Source organism: Artemia sp. Qi Xiang Cuo, chromosome 2 (assembly GCF_049724085.1).
Source record: "Artemia sp. Qi Xiang Cuo chromosome 2, ASM4972408v1, whole genome shotgun sequence".
Lineage (NCBI taxonomy): Eukaryota > Metazoa > Arthropoda > Branchiopoda > Anostraca > Artemiidae > Artemia > Artemia sp. Qi Xiang Cuo.
Window position 1 is genome coordinate 86,589,786 of NC_142795.1, and position 20,855 is coordinate 86,610,640.

The 20,855-nt window shown below is 34.9% G+C and overlaps 1 protein-coding gene across 2 annotated transcripts in view; it reads left to right on the top strand.

The window, feature by feature from the left end:
- LOC148955744 (vitellogenin-6-like) overlaps positions 1-20,855 on the top strand; it is a 184,803-nt gene that overhangs the window by 138,026 nt on the left and 25,922 nt on the right. For both annotated transcript variants that reach the window (XM_089104026.1, XM_089104018.1), the window contains exons 19-23: positions 1,372-1,501; positions 3,598-3,837; positions 7,229-7,363; positions 10,855-11,082; positions 17,126-17,411. In XM_089104026.1, the coding sequence (XP_088960152.1) occupies positions 1,372-1,501; positions 3,598-3,837; positions 7,229-7,363; positions 10,855-11,082; positions 17,126-17,411 (1,019 nt within the window). The remainder of the gene's footprint in view (positions 1-1,371; positions 1,502-3,597; positions 3,838-7,228; positions 7,364-10,854; positions 11,083-17,125; positions 17,412-20,855) is intronic.

A 20,855-nucleotide genomic window follows, 5' to 3' on the forward strand; every position in this document is an offset into this window, starting at 1 on the left:
CCAAAAACGAGAAATTCAGTTATAGCAAAGCGACAGACAGCCCGATGTCAGACAACCCGGCATAAAGGCTGTTCACAGCAGCCTGCAGGGATTGCAAATTATTAGACAGCAGAAGAATTCATCTGCGTATGAAAGGTGACTTGCGTCAATGGATGGCTTGTTAAGAAAATGCGGTATTCTGCGGGATGCGCAGCGGATGGTATTGTTAAATATTGCAGGACTTACCACTGAGCCCTGTTTTGCTCTACGACGCACAAAAATTTGGTTGCTATAAAGATTTTGCACGCGGATACGTATGGAAGAGTTTTGGTACTATTGCCACAGGAAGGCACAAATTAATGGGTTTACCCCACTCCTCAAAAGTGCTAAAACAGCTTGGGAGTGTAGGATCGAATCAAATGCTTTAGAAATATCAATTGCACAAACATATAAAGGTTTCTCCATTCTCTCATACCTCTCCAAAATAGACACGAAAACTGCATGTGCATTCCCAACACCAAGACCCGCACGAAAACCAAACTGATGATCTTCGTGATCACATCTATTCGACATTTTTAAGAGAAGAATCTTTTCTAACAGTTTTGCAACAACCGAACAAACTGTAACTGGACGAAAGGAATCACAAGATTGAGGGTCCTTATTCTTTTTTGGGACAACCGTCACGATGCCGTCGTATAGTGCAGTCAGTACGAATTGCTGCGCAATACAAGCTCGGAAAAGTAGCGGCATATGCTCAACTAGTTTCACAGTAACATAAATCAAATGTTCTGATTAGAGTCCGTCAGAACCAGGAGCTTTGCCTTTTTTAAGGAGACGAATTACCGTAAGAACTGACGATGGCGTGATAGAAACAAGATTTCGGCTATGATCTAATTGAGAAAAATGGTGTAAGAGAATCTGCCGAAAAGTGGTGTCCAGTGGTGGGGAGCTATCAGAGAATAACGAGGATAAATGTTTTTCCCAGGAAGTTACATCAATAGGGTTAGAACACGAAAATGACGATGAAGTGATATATATATATATATATATATATATATATATATATATATATATATATATATATATATATATATATTATATATATATATATATATATATATATATATATATTATCAAGTTTGATAACCTATGACGAGTAGAAACGGTCGTATTTGTTCGTAGCCTCAATAGAAAATTGGATTAATCGCATTTGTCGTTCTGAGTACCTATTTCATCTAAACCATCGTCATATTATCTTAATAATTACTGAACATATAACTGAATATTCTTTCCTGAACTTATAACTCAACATTCTCTCCTGAATATAACTGAACATTCTTTCCTGTAGCAAAATTTTGTTTATGAATCCTCGTAATTTTGTATGATTTTCAGAGGAAATTATCTTGGTGCCTTATACCTTTGGACAGTCAGAGCTCAGCATATGCTACTACTGAGGACAGACGGCAAGTCTTGTGCTCAGCGAGCTCTCATACAAAGAAGCAAAAAACTCCCTACGACTCAAGTAGGTGCTTTTTTCTATTCTATGTTGTTATTGTTTTGTTTTTTTTAAAGAAGGAAATAATGAAAGAAGGAATTTATAAAAGTAGGGAGAAAGGGAATGAACAAGGCAGAACAACAGAGAGTGAGATGTATGACTCTAGGAAATATATTTTGTTGTCATCGTTCATTTGTCTGACACAAAATAATTACTGGTAATTTTTTTTCCTACAGATGTTAGTTTGAATATACAGATAAATATTTGATTAACAAAACCGTCTATAGTTTATTCTAAGATTTGTAATCCTTGGTTTGAAAGAGGCCACCACCTTTGTCGTTGTGTTCAAAATTAGAACAAAAGGAGTATACGAGTAAGCTGTGCCTATTATTATGAACTAGAAAAACCAATGAACAAAAATTTCTCATAATTGCCCATAAAAAGTAAATTAACACATTATGAGTTTGAAGGTGTTGATATACCGACGTTTTTGAATTTTCAAAATAAACATTGAAAAAAAGAACGCTTTTATAGTGTTTCAGTTCTGGTAACTTATAAGTAGATAAGCGTACTCACAAGTACTTGTGATTGCATATCGTATTTTTTTTTTTTTTTTGAAAAGAATAGCTGTAGTTTATTTTCTGTGAGTTTCTGTAACTTTTTTTCTTCTTTTTTGTGTAGTGTTTTTTCCTCTATGTTTTCCAGTATGTGTTAACTTCGTTTTTTTCCTTCTGAAGAAAGAACACTCCTCGTTCACTTTTTAATAAAAGTTTTGCCTGTTATTTTATTTTAGTTTCATATTAAAGGAGCTATGTGGAACAATTTGTCAGGCTGAGATTCTTAAGCTCTGTATGATCTCTCACTTGATTTTTTAGGTCTTTCCATCTCTTATTTGAGTTTTTCTGTATTTCTACTCAGATTGACCTGTTATATGTATTTCCCTTTTATTGCCCTGTATTACCCTGTCTATGCTCTATTATTGGTACTTGTATGATATACCCCCTACCTAATATTCTTCTAACATGTATCTCTGACTCCCAGTCTTAATGAAATATACCAAAGTAAGAAAAAAAAATGTAATACTTCAGAAACAAATTTGGATTATATATTTGCACCTTAGGGGGGGGGGGGAAGTATAGCTGGTCTGCATACCTAATGTATTAGGTACAATTGTTCTGCATATTATGTAGTAAGAATTGTTTTTTAACTTCACACTGTCAAAATATTTTACCCCCCCCCCCTAATGTGGAAATATATAGACCAAAATATATATATTTCCATCTATTTCGTCACTTCTCTTTGTCTTGTCTCAGGCTTATCTGAAAGAAACTAATGAAGAAACCGGTTCTATAATGCGTCAATGAATGAGCAACTTGAGAGGTAGGGGGTTTATCTTACAAGAACCCTATTATTTACTACAATCATTTTAAAAATTCAAATTGTTCTTAAGATAACTGAAAAAATGATGGTTAGAAGCTGTTGCGCAGCAACCTCGGTTGCATTTTATTATTAGTCGGTTACATTGTTTTGCATTATCAGATCCTTATTCCCTAAATCTAAATCTAAGTTTTCCCCTAAATCTAAGAAATAGATTAACTTATATTTAAAACCTTACAGATTGGGATTGAGCAAGGGTATGAGGCTCAAAACACTTTTGTTGTGCCTCATTTGAGCAGAACATCTATTGTGTAAGGTTTCACTTTTGTAACACGAAGATTTTGAAAATCTTTCAGAAGATCAATGCCCTCTGAAGGGAGAAAAAGTGGATGTGCTTCAAAATATCTTCCCAAGAGACCATTAAGGCTCTTGATGCATTCCTGAGGGGTTGCATTAGCACAACGCAAATACTTCCCAAGATATCAATAAGTCTCTAAACTAGAATTTTCCTAAAGAATCTTCGGTTTCAATATTCCCATCGGTTCTTAACTTCTGATTGATTTTTACTATATAATTAATTTACTATAATTTAATTTACTATTCTTGAACAGAAAAATCGAAATAGAACTGTAATTACTGAATATATATAATTAAGCTCATCGTCTTTGAAAATATTCATTCCTTGAACTAGTATGCTGTTTCTGTCTTAGTTGTATTTACAACTAATTTTATTTTCTTTTCTTTAGATTGTTGGGAAATTTCGCAGCCGTTTATCTCAAGACGAGGGAAATCCAACGGGATCTCTTTTTGAATCTGGAAAATCTTTCATTCGACTAGAAATGAACTGGAAAGGAGAAAAGAAAGACTCTGACAGGAAAACTGACTTTGATATTGTCTATGACTTCTCCAAGTTCGGAGCTAAACAGGCTGTAAATATAAGAGCAAAAATAGAAGGTTCTTCAGTACACAAGTTTTCAGATTTCATGGTAAGTAGGGGGGGGGGGTGGCCCCAAGATGACCATGGGTGTCAAATTCAGTATTTTGAAAGGCTTGTTTTTCTTTATAAATAGCTGTTTGAGCAATAATTTAATTGGATTTTTAGTTTTGTATTCAATGCAATTGCAATGAATTAGTGAAGATGAATGTTTGTTTTTTCCAGTCTTCATCGTACTGAATGTAAGGTCGTATGAAATAGGGAGAGGCTTCGTTTGATTACAAACTATGAGCTCTAATGCTTTTTTAAAGGGCTAAAAGGCATCCCGGGTTTACTTACTCAACACCACCAACCCCAAATGGAATCAGATCAAAGTCTCAAGCTTTCTATTTTAATCCGAACGGTCAGTAGGCACTAAATATTTTTCTCTCGTGACGACATGATTCGTAAAGCGCAAAATTATATAAACAATTCACTTAATTCTATCCTTATCCGAACTTCCTGAACATAAAAAATGTGCACCTCTTTTGATTTGACCCGTGATCGGTCAGGGATTATTTAAGGAGTGGGATTTGAGGGCTGAAAGTAAGGCTCAGGGGCTCAATTCCTCTCGGCCCCCAGCTTCGTAAATAATGCTAACTGTTTATAACTTGCTGTAATCAGAGATGTACTAACATTTTGTATACATGATTTCCTTTAGTCTCCTGAATGCAGGCCTCAAATAATACAGATAACTATAATAAAACCAGAGCTTCATAGATAGATTTTAGTAAAGTGCAAGTAAAGCATTGCATAAATTATGATCTTGCATGCAATTTAGTCTAATTAACAACTGGACCTTGGGGATATCCCTCCTATCCCCTAAACTTGCAAGCATAGATGTATTCTACCTCACTCAATTGCTCAATTGCTCACCTTTTCCCTTCCCCCCGATTCCTTACAATAGACATGTTACATCTTTGTCAAGCAAGGTTCTTATAGGGCTCATTTAAGGAGCATAATTGGTTGGCACGAAGAAGTTTTCAGGGGCAAGAGACCCCTCAACCCCTCACTTTTATACATATGGCAAACTAGTCTAAATAATTACCTGAATCTAGGGGCCTAAGCTTCATCCTGCCAAAAATTGATTATTTTCTACCTTTTTGCCCGACAGATTTTCGGGGATCTTCTTAGGAACTATTTTAAGTGATAGGGTATATGCCTTAAACCCAATCACGGCTAATATGTGTGTTCACCTGGTTTCACTTGCATCTGAATCAAAGAGTCCGTTAACTCTTTGGTGTTTAGGATTTTCCATGCATAAATCAAGGTTCTGGGTTCTTCTTACCTTCCACCTTCATAGGTAAATAAAACTGGCCGATAATGTTGCAGGAGTCTGGTGTATGAATACCCACTAATTCTAACCCCCTCTTCTACCCTCCATTTCAACTCTCCCCTTCTATAATGAAATTCTAAAGTGAGTTGTGGCTTGGGTCTACTTAGTTTTATTTTACTCTATTTTGCTTTACTATTACTCTATTTTACTATTACTCTATTTACTATTACTATTACTCTATTTTGCTTTATTTTACTGTTACTATTACTGTTACTCTATTTTGCTTTACTATTTACTCTATTTTTACTTTACTTTATTTTGAATCTACTTAAATTTACTTTAGCTGTGATACAGATATAAGGACAAGAGCCTTTGATGGTTCTATCACGCTATACCGTAAAACCGTTCACATTAGCATAACGTAAGACTATGTTTCATTATGTAATGTAGGGAGCAAATTTTGTTCGTAACTTAGGCAGTGTTAAGAGAACTTGAAATCTACTTAGAATTACACGTTCCATAAGTTTATGCTACACTAAGGAAATGTCCAACATAGCAGTAACAAAATGGAATTTCTGGAGGGGTAGCTGGGCAGTAACTTGACAAATCCTTCCCAGGAAGATTGTTAAGCTTGATCCGATCTTCAATGTCCATCTCCATTCCACACTTTTATTTTTGAATAGTTTGCTTTTGATGACTATGATGATTTTAAAAGATCATTTTGAGGTTTTATGGATTTCTATTTTAGGCTCGTGTGAAAGTACTTCTTTAAGTGTGAAAGGTTATAATTACCAGAGCGTAATTTAACCTCTTAGCATAGAAATTAAAGTGGGCAGTGTGAAGGCGCTTGAACCACTCAACAAACAATATTGCTACATTCAAGAATGAATATGCCCCATTTTTGAAATCTTAACCCTGCTAACCGTACTTACGAACAGAATATTTTTGCAAAACCTACTTATTCCTAAATATCCCTAAGAAACCTTATAGAAACTTCAAATTAAGGCAAAACCTGATCGGACCTTTAGTTGTTCCGTCTTTGATAAGGAGTCCCATAGGGGCGATCAGAGCCGTATCCAGGATTTTGTTGGGGGGGGATGAAAAAATATTTCCCTGGACTTGATCTAACGGTCGACCCGGGAGACCGTCTGTCCACCCCTTCCGTAAGAGGCCACGTCCACTAGGCATCTTTAAGGTTTTAAGGTTTCTTTAGTTTTTTTTTTCCTTTTTTTTTACAGTATCGCATTAGCAAACCAAGTATTTAAGTATTTATATACATAATATATTTACACGGCTGACCAAGAGTTTTAGTCAAGTAAACTAAGTGCCTACAAAACGATATCTAAACGGTGATTTTTCTCCCCTGCAAAAACGTCTATGACCTTTTCGTGGAAGACATCAATGTCTCTATGGACGGCCAGCAGGGCTAAGCCGCTCAGCCTTTCTTGTCCCGTTGACTTTCTGAGCCAAGTATATAACCTTCTAAGTGTATTGAAAGACAACGTTACAGGGACAGCCAAGAGAAGAGAACTATTTGGAAAACGACGGAGTCGCATTCGTTAAGAGGAGAAACAGCTCAAGAAGGCTTTCCTGTGATAAGAACTTTTTCCTATTTGCTGTGCCAAAGCTCAACCTCTTGAGCTAATCACTAATAAGTTGTGATTATCTAGGTTTCTGTGAGCAAAAATTTGTTTACCTGCATTTTCGTTACTTTTGTACGAGTAGGACAAAAAATTCGGGGGGGGGGGGCAAACCGGATACCCCATGGATCCGGCTCTGGGGGAGAGATGTGTATCGTTCTTGTCTATGTTCTCGGTTTTGATGTTGTGACAGTTAGCTATACATCCTGTATTTGAACTTCAGATGTCTTTTTTATGTCATCCTCACCTGTATCCCCTTCCACTTTTGTAAGTAGTAGAAATGCCTAAAACCCCTTCATATTTAACCAACCAACAACCCAATATAAATCTATAAAACAAATCAGACAATGTCGTTTCATTTTAGTTTACTTTCGAAAGAACTATTAGATACCCTTTTTTTGGCGCAATGGTTTGCAGTTATGATTTGCGCTATAAATTATATGGCAACAATGTAAGTTCAAAATAATTATTTAAGCATATATTTTCAGGTGTGTCTTAAATCCGAAGGTACTTTTCCAGACATACCATATGACTTTCTTAGTGTTGATAACAATTCCATTCCAGAGGCCAATTTTGGGATTGATTATGTTATGGGAAAAGTGCCAAACTTGGCATCAGCGCAGGTAAGACTGTTTTTTGTTAATAATTATTTGAAAAAACTACGTTTTCTAAAGAGTTAAAGAGGCTGAGTTACAAGGTCGAACCTTAAAACGTACAGGGATTAGGAGGCACAGTTAGGGGGCTGCCGCCCCCCAAACCCTCTGCTTTTGCAGCATTTAAAAAAAAAAAATAAATTTTAAACTGAAAGTAAGGAGCGACATTAAAACTTAAAACAAACAGAAATTATTCCGTATATGAAAGGGGTTGTGCCCTCCTCAACGCCGCGCTCTTTACGCTAAAGTTTGACTTTCTCACAACTCTTTTTTAAACAATAAAAACTTTAGCGTAAAGAGCGAGGCGTTGAGGAGGGCACAGCCTCTTTCATATACGGAATAATTTCTGTTCGTTTTAAGATTTAATGTCGCTCCTTACTTTCAGTTTAAATTTTTATTTTTTTTATTTAAAGGCTGCGAAAGCGGTGGGTTTCCGGGGCGGCAGCCCCCCATCTGTGCTGTGGGAGGGTCCAAACTTCCGGCCCAGTTTACCCCATGAAGATAAAGTCGGAGGAGGATGAAATTTTGCTGAAGTTTCTTAGTTTGAGCTTGGGCTACAAAATGCGATTACCGCCGTCTCTCTGCGACCTCTAGGACCTGAAATCGCTTAACATTGTGGTGGGTCGCCTCTTTATAGAGGCACAAGTGTGCCTCCTTGATTGTCTACTTAGCAGGGAAAGAAATGTCCTGCTAAAAGTCCATGGGTAGAGCAATAAGCAGTGCTTACATTTCAAGAAATACCAGAAAGGCTTTGAGTTCAAGACAGCTGTCCAAGGTCAAAGTGCATAAAAAACACAAAAAATGCTAAACAAAAAAGAAAATAAAACTAAAACCTAGAGAGAAAGAGAGAGAGAGAGAGAGAGAGAGAGAGAGAGAGAGAGAGAGAGAGAGAGAGAGAGAGAGAGAGAGAGAGAGAGAGAGAGAGAGAGAGAGAGAGAGAGAGAGAGAGAGAGAGAGAGAGAGAGAGAGAGAGAGAGAGAGAGAGAGAGAGGGGGGAGAGGGAGAGGGAGAGAGAGAGGGAAAGAGGGAGAGAGAGAGAGAGATGTAGAGAAAGAGAGAGAGAGAGATAGAGAACTATCAAAGTCTAAGTTTTAAGTAGAATAGATTGTTTTAGAGAGAGAAAAGGTTTTATTAAAAAAATAAACAAAAAAAAACACACATTAACAACAAAATCCGAAGTTTATTAACTTGTATGGGCAGACATCACCCTTTACAAAACCCTACATACACAATTACTACCAGCCATCCTTAGCCCCCCCCCCCAAAAAAAAAGGGCAAATAATAATAATAAGAAAATAAATAAATAAAAATAAACGAAATAAATTAATTTCTAAATATTTCATGACCTAATTGGATACCGAAGACACAAAATAAAAATCATTCTTCTATTCTACCTCCTCGTCGCCCTCCCAAAAAAAAGTGTCACAATCACTTGAGAGAAAATTCGCCCAGCAAGGATTAAAACTCACATGTAGACAAACACTGTCCTTTTAATTTACTGCGAAATTTATTTAACTCATCAATTGTTGAAATTGCCTGCGTTAGTGGTTCCCACACCCGAGGGCCAACATGTCTTATGGAAAAAACGGATCGCTTTGTAATAACCTGAGGTCGCCGAACTAGTGTGGTGTACTAGTCGAGTAGTTGAAAATTATGAAAATTAACACCACTTGTAAACATTTCCCTAAAACACTCAGGTAATAACGCGTGTGATTTGAGGAAGGAATATTAGCTAGGGTGTCCCCCTCAGGGCTAAAGATCTGGTAGCAATTAGGATAATATGCCACCAGAAGGAAGGAAGTCTGAAGGTAGTAAATAAACTTATGCATCTCCAATTTTCTTATAGTCCACCTGGAGGAGCAATTTTGCTTTTATTGATAATCCTGGTTGTCAAAAGTAATAATTACGATAATGATAATTCTTTATCTGGTAATATCGTACTATCTACATTACCTTATCAGTTTATAAGGACTGATATTTGCAATCCACATCCCTGAGTTTAGATGCCTTTAAATTTATTTTTATAGCACCGAAGTTAGCAAACTGCTTCCTCTATTCTAGGTCAAAATAGGCTTGCTTGGGCACTAAAGAACTGATTTTAATTTTATCAGTTTAACAACAGAAACAAGAACAATACAATTCTATGCAAGTTTATTGGCAATAGTCAAGATATATAGCTGTCTGAATTTCAAATATTAACTAGTACTATACATCCAATGTAATAAAGTACTCATATTAGCTAAATTTTGACCTAGATTTGCTACTGAGAATTTACGTATGTTTACTACATATATATTTATTGAAATGTTTACTTTGATCAACTACTTTTGAATTAGATGCACCAATTACCAACTATTCTAAGGGAAAATAGTGAAATAAACTTTTATAACGCTTCCTTAGTAGTGAAGCAAAAAACCAGCTGAATAAAGACATCATAACTTTTCCGTATATTTTAATTATGACGCCATTATTGTTTGGGTTTGCTAGTAAGATTTTGTAGATTTGCTGCTTATGCGTATTTATTGAAATGTTTACATTGAGTTACATTTGCTACTCAACTATCTCAAAATTATATGCACCACATATAAACCATTCTAAAAGGAAGAGGTGGAATTCAAATTTTTCAAGCGCTTTCTTAGTTGTGGAGCGAAAACCAGGTGAATAACGAAATCCTAATTTGTCTTGACGTCGTAATTTACAAAATGGTGTCATCATTGTTTAGATTTGCTAAGAAGATTATACACATTATCTGCAAATATGTGTTCATTCAAATGTTTATATTGAGCAGCTTTTATTGCTTCATTTTTTTTTAATCAGATGCACCACTTACAAACAATTCTAAAAGTAAGAGTTCGAATAAAACTGCTCTAATATATTTTTTTAGTTGTGGAATAGAATAAAGTCTAAATAATGACTTCATAATGCTGTTTTGACGTTTTGATTTACATCATGACGTCACTAGTGTGCACTCTGATGATGCCATGTAGTAGTTTTTTCAACTGTAAATTGAATCATACTTATTTGAATTGTATGCGATTCAATATCACCACATTGTTTAAGAATACTATTTTAAAGTTAAGTTTTGATTAGTCGCTGAAATTATTGCTGACAAGGGATTTTAACTACAATTTAATAGCAAAATCTAAAGTGATGCAGATTATTGACATAGGAAAATGAACGGCTTTTAAGATTTCATTCATCTTTTTTTTAAGTAGGCCAGTGACCCAAATTGACATAAGACTTTTTGACGTACAAAAAGACTAAAAGAAAGTTGTATGTAATATCCATTCTAATATTTCTTTAGTGATTGAAAAGCAAATTTTTATCGTTCTCCCGATTGTTTCCATTCCCAAACTAGTAGGAGGCTTTTTATGTCCTCTTTTCTTTGTCAAGACCTGTTATTCAACTGTAGCTGTTTTCTTCCTAAATATTTATTTAATTCTGCTATTCATATATTCTAGTGCCCAACTAACCAATTCAGGTTTAAGTTTGCGGTTACCGCCTCGAATTTGCCTAGTATTGATGAGAAGGTAACAAATGCTGACAAATGGCCTTACGACCAATGCCAGAAAGACAGAGAAGTTGGTTTGTGGCCGAGCTATTTAACACCGTATACACCGGCATGCTTCAACAGAGCGCTAGATTTTACGACGATGAGATCTTTTAATACTGATGTCCGTATTGTTGAGGTTAGTTTCGTTTTCAATATTAATTGGATAAACAAATAAGACAGAAAAAACGGGTAAAATTTAAATAAAACAGTCGAACAAAGGAAAGAAAAAGAACAACTTAATATTGAAAAATAGAGATCCGAATATTTCGTTTTCACGTCCGGGAGCCTTTATCACCGGGAAAAATAAGAAAAAAAAAAGTTGTATCATCTAAAGAAAAAGACAAAAACAATACACAACAGAAAAACACAAGAAAACAAACAAATAAATAAAACTTGTAAGACTAATAAATTAAACTTGAAAATTTAATTAGGACTGGTGACCTGTTTTTTTCTTGTAAATTCTTTTAAATAAGTATAGTATTTTATTTTCGCTCGATCTCATTTGTCAATCTGAATTTATAGAGTAGAAATATCTGGTGTACTAGAGACACTCGTTTGTCTTTTCTATGATTGTTCAGACATTTATAGTTTTGCAGTATTTTGGAAGTTATTAATTTCTGAGTTTTATTTATTTTTTTGTTTTTTTTTTCATTTGTGTGTTGGTTGAGTCGTTTTATTTAGATGATTTAAAATTTTGTTTCTTTTTCCTTAATTTCTTGTTCTTAAAGGTTCCCAGACGTGGAGTCGAAATATTTGGATTTTTATTATTTAAAGTTTTGTTGTTTTTTTCTTTTACTTTGTTCGACTGTTTTATTTAAATTTTATGTTTTGTGTTTTTTCTTTCTTTAATCTGTAAATGGGAAAGCAGTGTCGTCTAAGAAATTATTTATTAATTAGGTATTATGTTTCTTTTCTCTTAGAAAAAAGATAAATAATCTTTTTGTCTGTTTTGTTTATTCTTGGGAAAATCTTAGAAATTGTTTCATTAGAATCCCCATTAGCTGTCGCTTGCTGTCACTATAGCCACTTTTATTTTTAGCATTCATAGTGTATGAAAGTTTTCTAGATTTAAACAAATAATTTATTCTTTTTCGTAGGGAATTAAATAATTGTCAAAATTTTCTTTACTATTAATAGTTGAAAATAAAAAAAAAATTCTAGAAATATTTGTCAAAAAGGTTTATTTAGCTTTTATTTTCTTTTCTCATTTAGCAGCCCTTATTTTCAGCATTCATGAGGCATGCAAAATTAGTATATTAAATCGCTGAGCCTTGTTTTTATTCCTTATTTCCAAAGGAATTAGGGCCACAAGTCAAATTTTTTCTATTTGTTATATGGCGAGAAACATGAGAAATTTTAGTAGTAATTGCCAAAAGAATCTTCCTTAGCTGTCTTTTTTTGCCACCCTTTTTTAATTTAATTTGAAAAATTTTGTATATTAGATCGTGTGATGTCACCCATTGTCTAATGAACTGAAAGCGACGAAGTAAACTTTTTTTTGTTTCTCTGATGGTTATGAAATAAGAAAATTGCCAAAGGAACCATAACTATCTATCAAATCCAATTGTTCTACACAGTTAAATTTAAGTTAAGTTTGATTAAGTTAAGTTCATGTTTAAGGGAACATAATATTCAATAGAGACAAGTATCGATTCCCAGCTGCCTTTTTAACCAGACATGGGTAATTTCTAGAGACGCCGGAAGAATCAGTGTGATGTTACCCATTCAGTGTTACATAAGAAAATTGCCAAAGGAACCATAACTATCTATCAAATCCAATTGTTCTACACAGTTAAATTTAAGTTACGTTTTATTAAGTTCATGTTTAAGAGACATAATATTCAATAGAAACAAGTATAGATTCCCGGCTGCCTTTGAAACCAGACATGGGTAGTTTCTATAGACACCGGAAGAATCTATTCTTATGCTAGTTTGTTTTGCCATATTTGCCAGTTTTTTCCTCAGATTTACTTTCACCAATATCATGATTTCTTTTGCTATTTTTAAGCAATAGGTCCACATGATTTTCATGCTCAATATATTTCATATTTTTTCCCCAGTGCGTAGCTGACAGAAAAGCTATGAATGAAAGGTACAATTGCTGTAAGGGGTTGTAAATTTAAGCCTTTTTCACTGATAGACAAGATTCTTGAATTAACTTTCAGAACTATCAGTGGAGCGAATAGGCTTTTAAAACTAGATTTTCGAATTTTAAACTTTGGAATAGCAAAATTTATACCGTAAGCCACATATACCATACATAAAGTGAAATGTACCATATAAATACGCCATATATGCCATGTTTTAAGCCATATATACAAAATAAATTTATGTACCAAATCCGTGATCTTGCTTTTTAGTATTATAATAGAACTTAAAATTTATACCGTGAACTCACAATCCTGATTGTCAGTGAAATGACATTTTATGATGTTGATTTTCAGTGGAACAGCACACTTTACCGTCCGAAATGTAAATATACAATCTGTATCTATATACAACATGGTTGCAGAGGAACCTGTTTTCTGGTATAGAACGAATCACGAAGCATAGTAACCAAAAATTTAAAAACACTTAAAAAAAAACAACTATCGAGTGAAAAAAAGTTGCCATTAGAAGCTGATTCAAGAATAATTACTATGATTTTGACTAATCTTAATGGTAAAAGTTAGTTGCGAAAACAAATTTATAGGAATTTTGAAAAATAGCCCGAAACTCTTTAAAATGGAATTGGATTGAAACAATTGTACATGATTAGAATTTTCATTGCCGAAAACCCAACATAAAAAACTTCCAGCAACCCCCCTCCTGCCTTGAACAAAAAGAAAATCACTTTTTTGCATAGTTTAGGGCTGATGTGTCCTCTCATCATTAAAAACGATAAAGAAAAACTTTTATATACCCCCTCCACACACACATTCTCGTTAATTATCGTCATTACTTGGGACCGCCTTTAAAAAAATGTCATAACTGAAAACCCAGGGTACCGAAATTAGAAAGCTGCCGTCTTGACAATAGATGCCTTTGGGTCCCGAAATTAGCAAACTACTTTCCCAATTTTAGATTCTAAGGAGCCCAGGTACCGAAGACCCAATTTTATTGAGAACCTGATTCCATCGATAAATGTTCTGTTAGCTCACGGAAAGAATTGTGTTAGCAAAATGCTTCCTAAAAATTATAAATTTATAGATAGCTCAGCCAACGCACGTGTCTTTTGTACTTATTAAATCAAACTGTAAGTAAGGAGTGACTCGACAGAATAGTAACCGAAACTCTAAAACACAGAATGTTGATAACAGTAGATACATCAAAAGAATTGGCTTTTTACGCCCAATTCCTGGACATATTAACCAGGGTATCTTTGAGAAGTTTCAGATAAACAGTTCAGCTATTTACAAAATATTGTCCTGTACAAAATATATAGGGATCCAAAGTTTGACTTTTTCCCAATTCTTTAAGAACGACTTTTGAAAAACAAGGGCCGTTTAGTTAGAATGAAAAGCTTTTTAAAATATCCAAGAACCTTAGGGTGAATAGCGAAGGATTGAGGAGGGAGAACACCCCTCATATGCGGTATATTTTTTGTTGGTTTAAGTTTTAATTTTGCTCCTTCGTTTCAGTTGGAAAAACTTGTTTCTTATATAATTAATTTAAAAAAATTTTGCAAAACAGGTTTTTCAAATAAAAGTAAAGAGCTTCATTAAAATAAAATGAGCACAGATAAAGTCAAATAATCTTCCAAGGGTAAAACTACGGCAGATCACCATCAACAAATAAACGAAACCCAAAACGAACTTAAGGAATAAATATCAGTATATACATATTAAACTTACAATCCACAGTCCTTTTTTCAGTAAAGTGCAAATTATATTCTGGTCACTCCTGGCTCTTCAGTCCCCTGTTTTTTCCTACAGGTCTAGTGGACACTGTCCAGAATCCTGAGTATTTTTTTTCCAGTCTTCTCCGTACTGAATGCAAGATCGTATAAAATACGGGAGAGCTCGTTTTATTACAATTTATGACCTCTAATGCTTTTTAAGGGCTAAAAAGCATCCCAGGTATACTAACTCAACACCACCTACCCCAAATGGCATCAGATCAAAGTATCAAGCTTTCTGTTTTAATCAGAATGGTCATTAGGCACTAAAGATTTTTCTCAAGCTTCAGTGATTTTTTTTCAGTAAAGTGCAAATTATGTTCTGGTCGCCCCTGGCTCTTCAGTCCTCTATTTAGTCCTTACAAGTTACCCTGTTTTGTTTTCCTACAAGTCCAGTGGAAAAGTGGTTAACTTAAAAATCTTGGTCATCCCCATTGTAATTCCAATACTATTTTCACAGTAGGCAAAGCTCAAATAATATTAACAATCTCAGTTGTCCTCTTGCAAGCAAATCCTGCGGACATGGTCGATCAAAAATCTTTGGATCATTTTCTTGGGGTTTCCAATTGCCTTCAAATGGCTCACTGAATTGACAAGCTATTTGAATTAACCTTATTCTATGCCTATCTACCATAATTCTGCCCTAGGATGGATGATCGACTATCATCAACAAGTGAAATCAATCATTTTTATAAAATTCTGAAAAACTTATGCCACCTTTGTCTCTCACAGAGACTTGGGTTTAATCCAGTTAGCCTTGCCTCGCAAGTTTTTCATCACTTCCCCCAAGTTGGTTTTAATCCAATATCAACCTTGCCCCTGGACTCTGGAAGGTTGTGTCTACCCTAGAGGCATTGCTATGGTCTATGGACTATTTTGAACAAATGGCCATCTCACAATTTTGATCAGATGCTTTTAGGGAAAGAGGGCGTCGAGGGGGGAGGGGGTTAGGGGTGGCTTATTGACCTCTATCACTTTTGACTCTTTAAAAGGAAGTATAATATAAACCTATATGTTCAATCAAATGAGCTTCTACTAAATATTATACGACCACCTCTTCTCCAAAAACCTTGTATGTCCCCGGGCATAACTTGCAACCCTTGCCTTCAGACTCTGGGGAGTTGTGTCAACCCCAAAGGCCTTGTTGTGGGGTCGTGGATTTTTTGAAAAAAAGGGCTGTCTCAAAATTTCTATTCGATGTATTCGGGGAAAAGAGGAAGGGGAGGAGCTAGTTGCCCTCCAATCACTTTGACTCTAAAAAGAGCACTAAAACTTCTGATTTCCAATCAAATGAGCCTCCTCCAAAATTTACATGACCAACCCTTCCATAAATACCTCCGGGAAAAATTTCCAACACAGATTCTGAGGGCTATGGGGGGTTTGTCAGCACCAAAAACGTAATTAACGGACCTTGCAACTATTCAGAACAAAATGGCTATCTCATAATGTTGATTGGATGTGTCTGGGGAAATAATCAGAGTGAGAGAGGGGTTGCCATTCAATTACTTTCGACAATTAAAAAGGGCACTGGATCTTTCAGTTTCCAATCGAATGAGCCCATTTCAAAGTTTCTACGATAGCTCATTTGATACTAAGTGCCCTGATCTGAAGGAAAAAAAAATACATTGTGCCCATTTCGTTCTTTACTTTGGTAGCGCTATTGCGCTGCCTATGATCATAGGGCTTAGCTCTCTTAAACATTACACTATCGGAAGAAGAAGATGTAAATTAGTTCTTAAGGATTTTCAAAGCGTTTATGTTCACGATTTATCAGGGAATATCCCTAAGTCTTAGTCATGATAAACCTAAACAAACATAGTTATGATAAAATTCTAAACCACTCAGTTTTCCTTTTTGTAGCTATTACTGGGCATTTTATTAGAGGGGATTTTTCTTTACTAAGATTTTCAGGATATTTTTAATAATATTTGAAATCCTCCATCCCATCTGAAAATCCCTAATATGTAAGGGTGTATCCAGAATTTTTACCGGGGGGGGGGGTAGAACACCTTATAAAACACATTAAAAATATGTATTTATGCATTTTTGTTACTTTTTTACGAGTCAGATTTTTTTTGTTGGGTGGGGTGGGGTGTGTTTGTTAAAACCCAGGGCCCCCCCCCCTCTGGATACGACCTTGATAGTATGTAAGAAACTTCAGATAATTACAATCAAGAAAGATTTTGACATTAAACGAGATGACTTAGGCCTCAAAAAGTTCATTGTTCCCATCTCTCAGGTCGTCATGGAGACCACTAATTCTTTAAAACTAGTGCATCTCATTGAACGTCTTGTTTTGTAGCTTCCGTCATATGCAGAAACCATGATTGACCGACTCAAAAATGCTATAATAACCGTTTTGCTACCATATTGGTCATTTGAAAAGGTAAATCAGTTACCAAACACCGAAGGGATCTACCAATTTTCTTCAAATCTTACATTTAAAGATGACCAGAAGCTAGATGTCACTATTAGTCAATTGGGAGTCAACAACAAATTTGAAAATATTCCATCTCCGTACTGGCTATCACTTCCATCCTCAAGGTTTTCCTCTGCAATACTAAATGCATATAAAAACAAGATCATATGTAAGTACTTCGTCTATTTTTTATTACGGAGTGGTGTGATTTATCCAAACGTGCAATTCTTTGAGAACATATTCACCGTTAGAATGTGTGGATTCGAAGAATTCAGATTGCAGCCCCCTCTAAAAGCACCCATATGAGAGGATATGCTCCATCTGACAAGACTGTAGTGATGTAGTGTGAAAATCTGCATTTAACTCGATGTAACTAAGACTTGAACAGAAAGAACTCTGGGCCAAGTTTTTACGCAACAACGGATTCCTAGACCCAGGTTTTTCACTTTAGATGAGAGGTCCTTTAGATTAATGCAGGAGGGAAGGGATTACGCATAGCCTGATTTTATTCAGGGAAATATATTTAGCCTTAGCGTAAGACAGGGAAAATGAAGGGGGCAAACCTCCTATTTTCTATCAATTTTCAATTTCCTGGCAAACTTTCTTCAAACTTAGCATTTAATGTCAATAAAAAGCTATTTTTCACCATTAGGCGATCAGATATTAACATCAAGTTTCAAAATGTTCCATTTCCACATTGGCTACAATTTTCATCCTCAACATTTTCTTCTGTAATGTTAAACGCGCATAAAATCAACTTATATGTTATAGAAGCCATTCCACCCCCTACAGGTTATTTCTATTATTCTTTATCAGTGCCATCTAGAAAAGTAATCCGCAAAAATATGAATTTTAATAACCGTACCCATCTAAGATGCCCAATTGTTTAAGGGATGAAGTCAACTGAATCTTCGACATTTTTAAAAGGGATTAAACATCTATTTGCAGCAAGTACGAAGGGTGATGAATCTGATGGTTTGAATTGGTTAAGTGATAACTCACATCACTGTATATATCTTAGAAAAAATTTAAAATAAAAAAAAAGACCAACGATCCAACATATTTTCCTGAAGCTTTCGCCGGTGACCTTTTATACGAGCCCTGTATTCAAGTGCATATGTTCATCTAAACTGCCAGCTGTTTTCATCTGGTTGTAGCTGAAACTTTTTTTTGTTAATCCACCCATTGATATAAAACGATATAAAAAAGAGGTAAAGTCTAATGAAAATATGAAAATAATGTAATTTTTTCATTGTTATATTTGAAATTTCTTGTCAATTATTGCGACAAAGATACCATTTTATTGTTTATTTTCCCCGTTTTTTACTTTCAATTTATTAATATCTAAGTGGGAATTAAGTTATGAGTGTCCTGATTTTTCAATCTGCTTCTTGGTTAGGTTACATATTATATGTTATGGATGATTTATGTAAATGATTATAACTACTAATTTGCTTAAATATAAACTAATTTATTTTTATATATTAGACGCATCTGTTCTACAACTCTCAATTTTGTAAAATAAAGGTGAAATTATATTTAACTGTATTCATTTTTAAAGAAGAAAGAGGCAATCTTTATTATAGACTGTTTTTATTCCTGCAAATGCATTAATATAACTAAGCCTTCTCTCAGCATATAACATATGTCAAAAGAAAGGAAAAGTGTGAGAATTAAAGTGAACCAAGCGTAATATTAAAAAAAAGACAGTGACAGCTATCCTTATTTGCTGTTTTCATTTGTCTGCTGAATGGCTTTCCAAACTCGCCAAATTTCCGCCAAAGCACCAAAGCTGATCCAGCACCTATTTGGTGCATTGTTAAAGAATTAGCCCAGTTAAATTAGCGCAATCGGGATAGCCCAGTTCATAATGATTAGCTTGACCACCAAATTTATATCGTACACCAGAACAGTATGTCAAAATGGTAAGGATGTAAAAAAAATATTCAATTGAACAGGATAAGGTGTTTGCTGTTCGTTTGGAGTGGAATCAGCCGTTAAGCAGGGTTTGATTTATCCCTCGGTACTGGAGTTGTTTGATAGGATTTGTTCTATTTAACTCAGCAAAGTCTATGCGAGAACATGGCATTGAATGAGAAGTAGAACCCTCATATATTTAAATGCTGCAAATTATGCCAGTGTGCTAGGTAGTAGTGCTAGCAACATGAATGGGCTCATGGAGGCTTATAAAACTCTATAAGCGAGACATCTGTGAGGAGGTTTATGGAGAGGTTTATAAAAGTCCAGAATGTACTAACTTAAAAAGAGTAAGTCTATTAAATGAGGAACAGAATGTTTAGAAGAAAGTCCAGGAGGCTTATAAGAGTCCAGGATGTGCTAGCCAAAGAAGAGCAAGATTTTTTAAATTTGGAATAGGAGGCTTAGGAGAAAGTTCAGGAGATTTATAAGGGTTTAAAAGGAGGTTTTTCAGAGTCCAGGATGAACTAACTAAAGAAGAGTAAGTCTATTAAATGAGGAATAGGAGGTTTAGGAGAAAGTCCAAGAGGTTTATAAGAAGAGGTCTATAAGAGTCCAGGATGTACTAACCAAAGAAGAGCAACCTTTTTAAACTTGCAGTAGGAGGGGTAGGAGAAAGTTCAGGAGGCTTATAAGGAGGTTTATAAGAGTCCCGGATGTACTAACCAAGGAAGAGTAAGTTTTTTAAATGAGGAGTAACTAGGGATTAAAGCTCGGCCCAGCAGCCTTTTGGTACAACAAACAATGTAGACAAAATTTCACAAGTAAAAATGCTACGAGGATAAATCGCGGTAGTCCAGCTTACAATGATTATTCAGACCAGAAAATTTCCACATAGGAACAAATCTGGCTATCAGATGACACATGGGAAAAGCTTGAAATGGTTATTCCGGGAATAGAATCCATAAACGACTCTTAAGTGATTTAATTATCTAAATTAAAAAAGACCCAAAAACTTTAGAAACGTAACGAACGCTTAAATGAGTGCTCATTAAGTTACTCATGTCACAGTTAGAATTGCTTCAAATATCAATTTGAACTTCTGATGTCATTTATTACATTTTTATCCTTATGAGGAAGATCATGCTTCACCGAAAATATAAATCTACCAGTGCAATGAACGTGTAATAGGTGACTTTACTAATACTACTAACAAACTCGCTGCATCACTAAGCCACCTGAGGCCACAATAGTTGCTCACGTTTCTCATCCATCATCAGCTTTTCAGAAAATTACAAAATAGATGCTTACGCTCCTCCATCACCATCTATTATGAGGCTTACAAAACAGCTGCTCATCCCTGCTGGGTGAATCTTCTCTCGAGTGATTGTGATACCTTTTTTTAAGGAGGAGGAAGAGGAGATTAAGTAGATTAAGGAGATTAAGGAGATTAAGAATTATTTTTTTTTTATGTTTTCGACATCCAATTCCGTCATAAAGATTTATTGAAATTTAAAATTTAATTTATTTTAAATTAAAAAATTTAATTTAATTTAAAATAAATTAAATTTTAAATTTAATTTATTAAATTTAATTAATAAATAAGGACTGCTGGGGGGGGGGAGTAAGGACTGCTGGTAGTGATTGTGTATGTAGTGTTTTGTAAAGGGTGTTGTCTACACATACAAGCTGACAA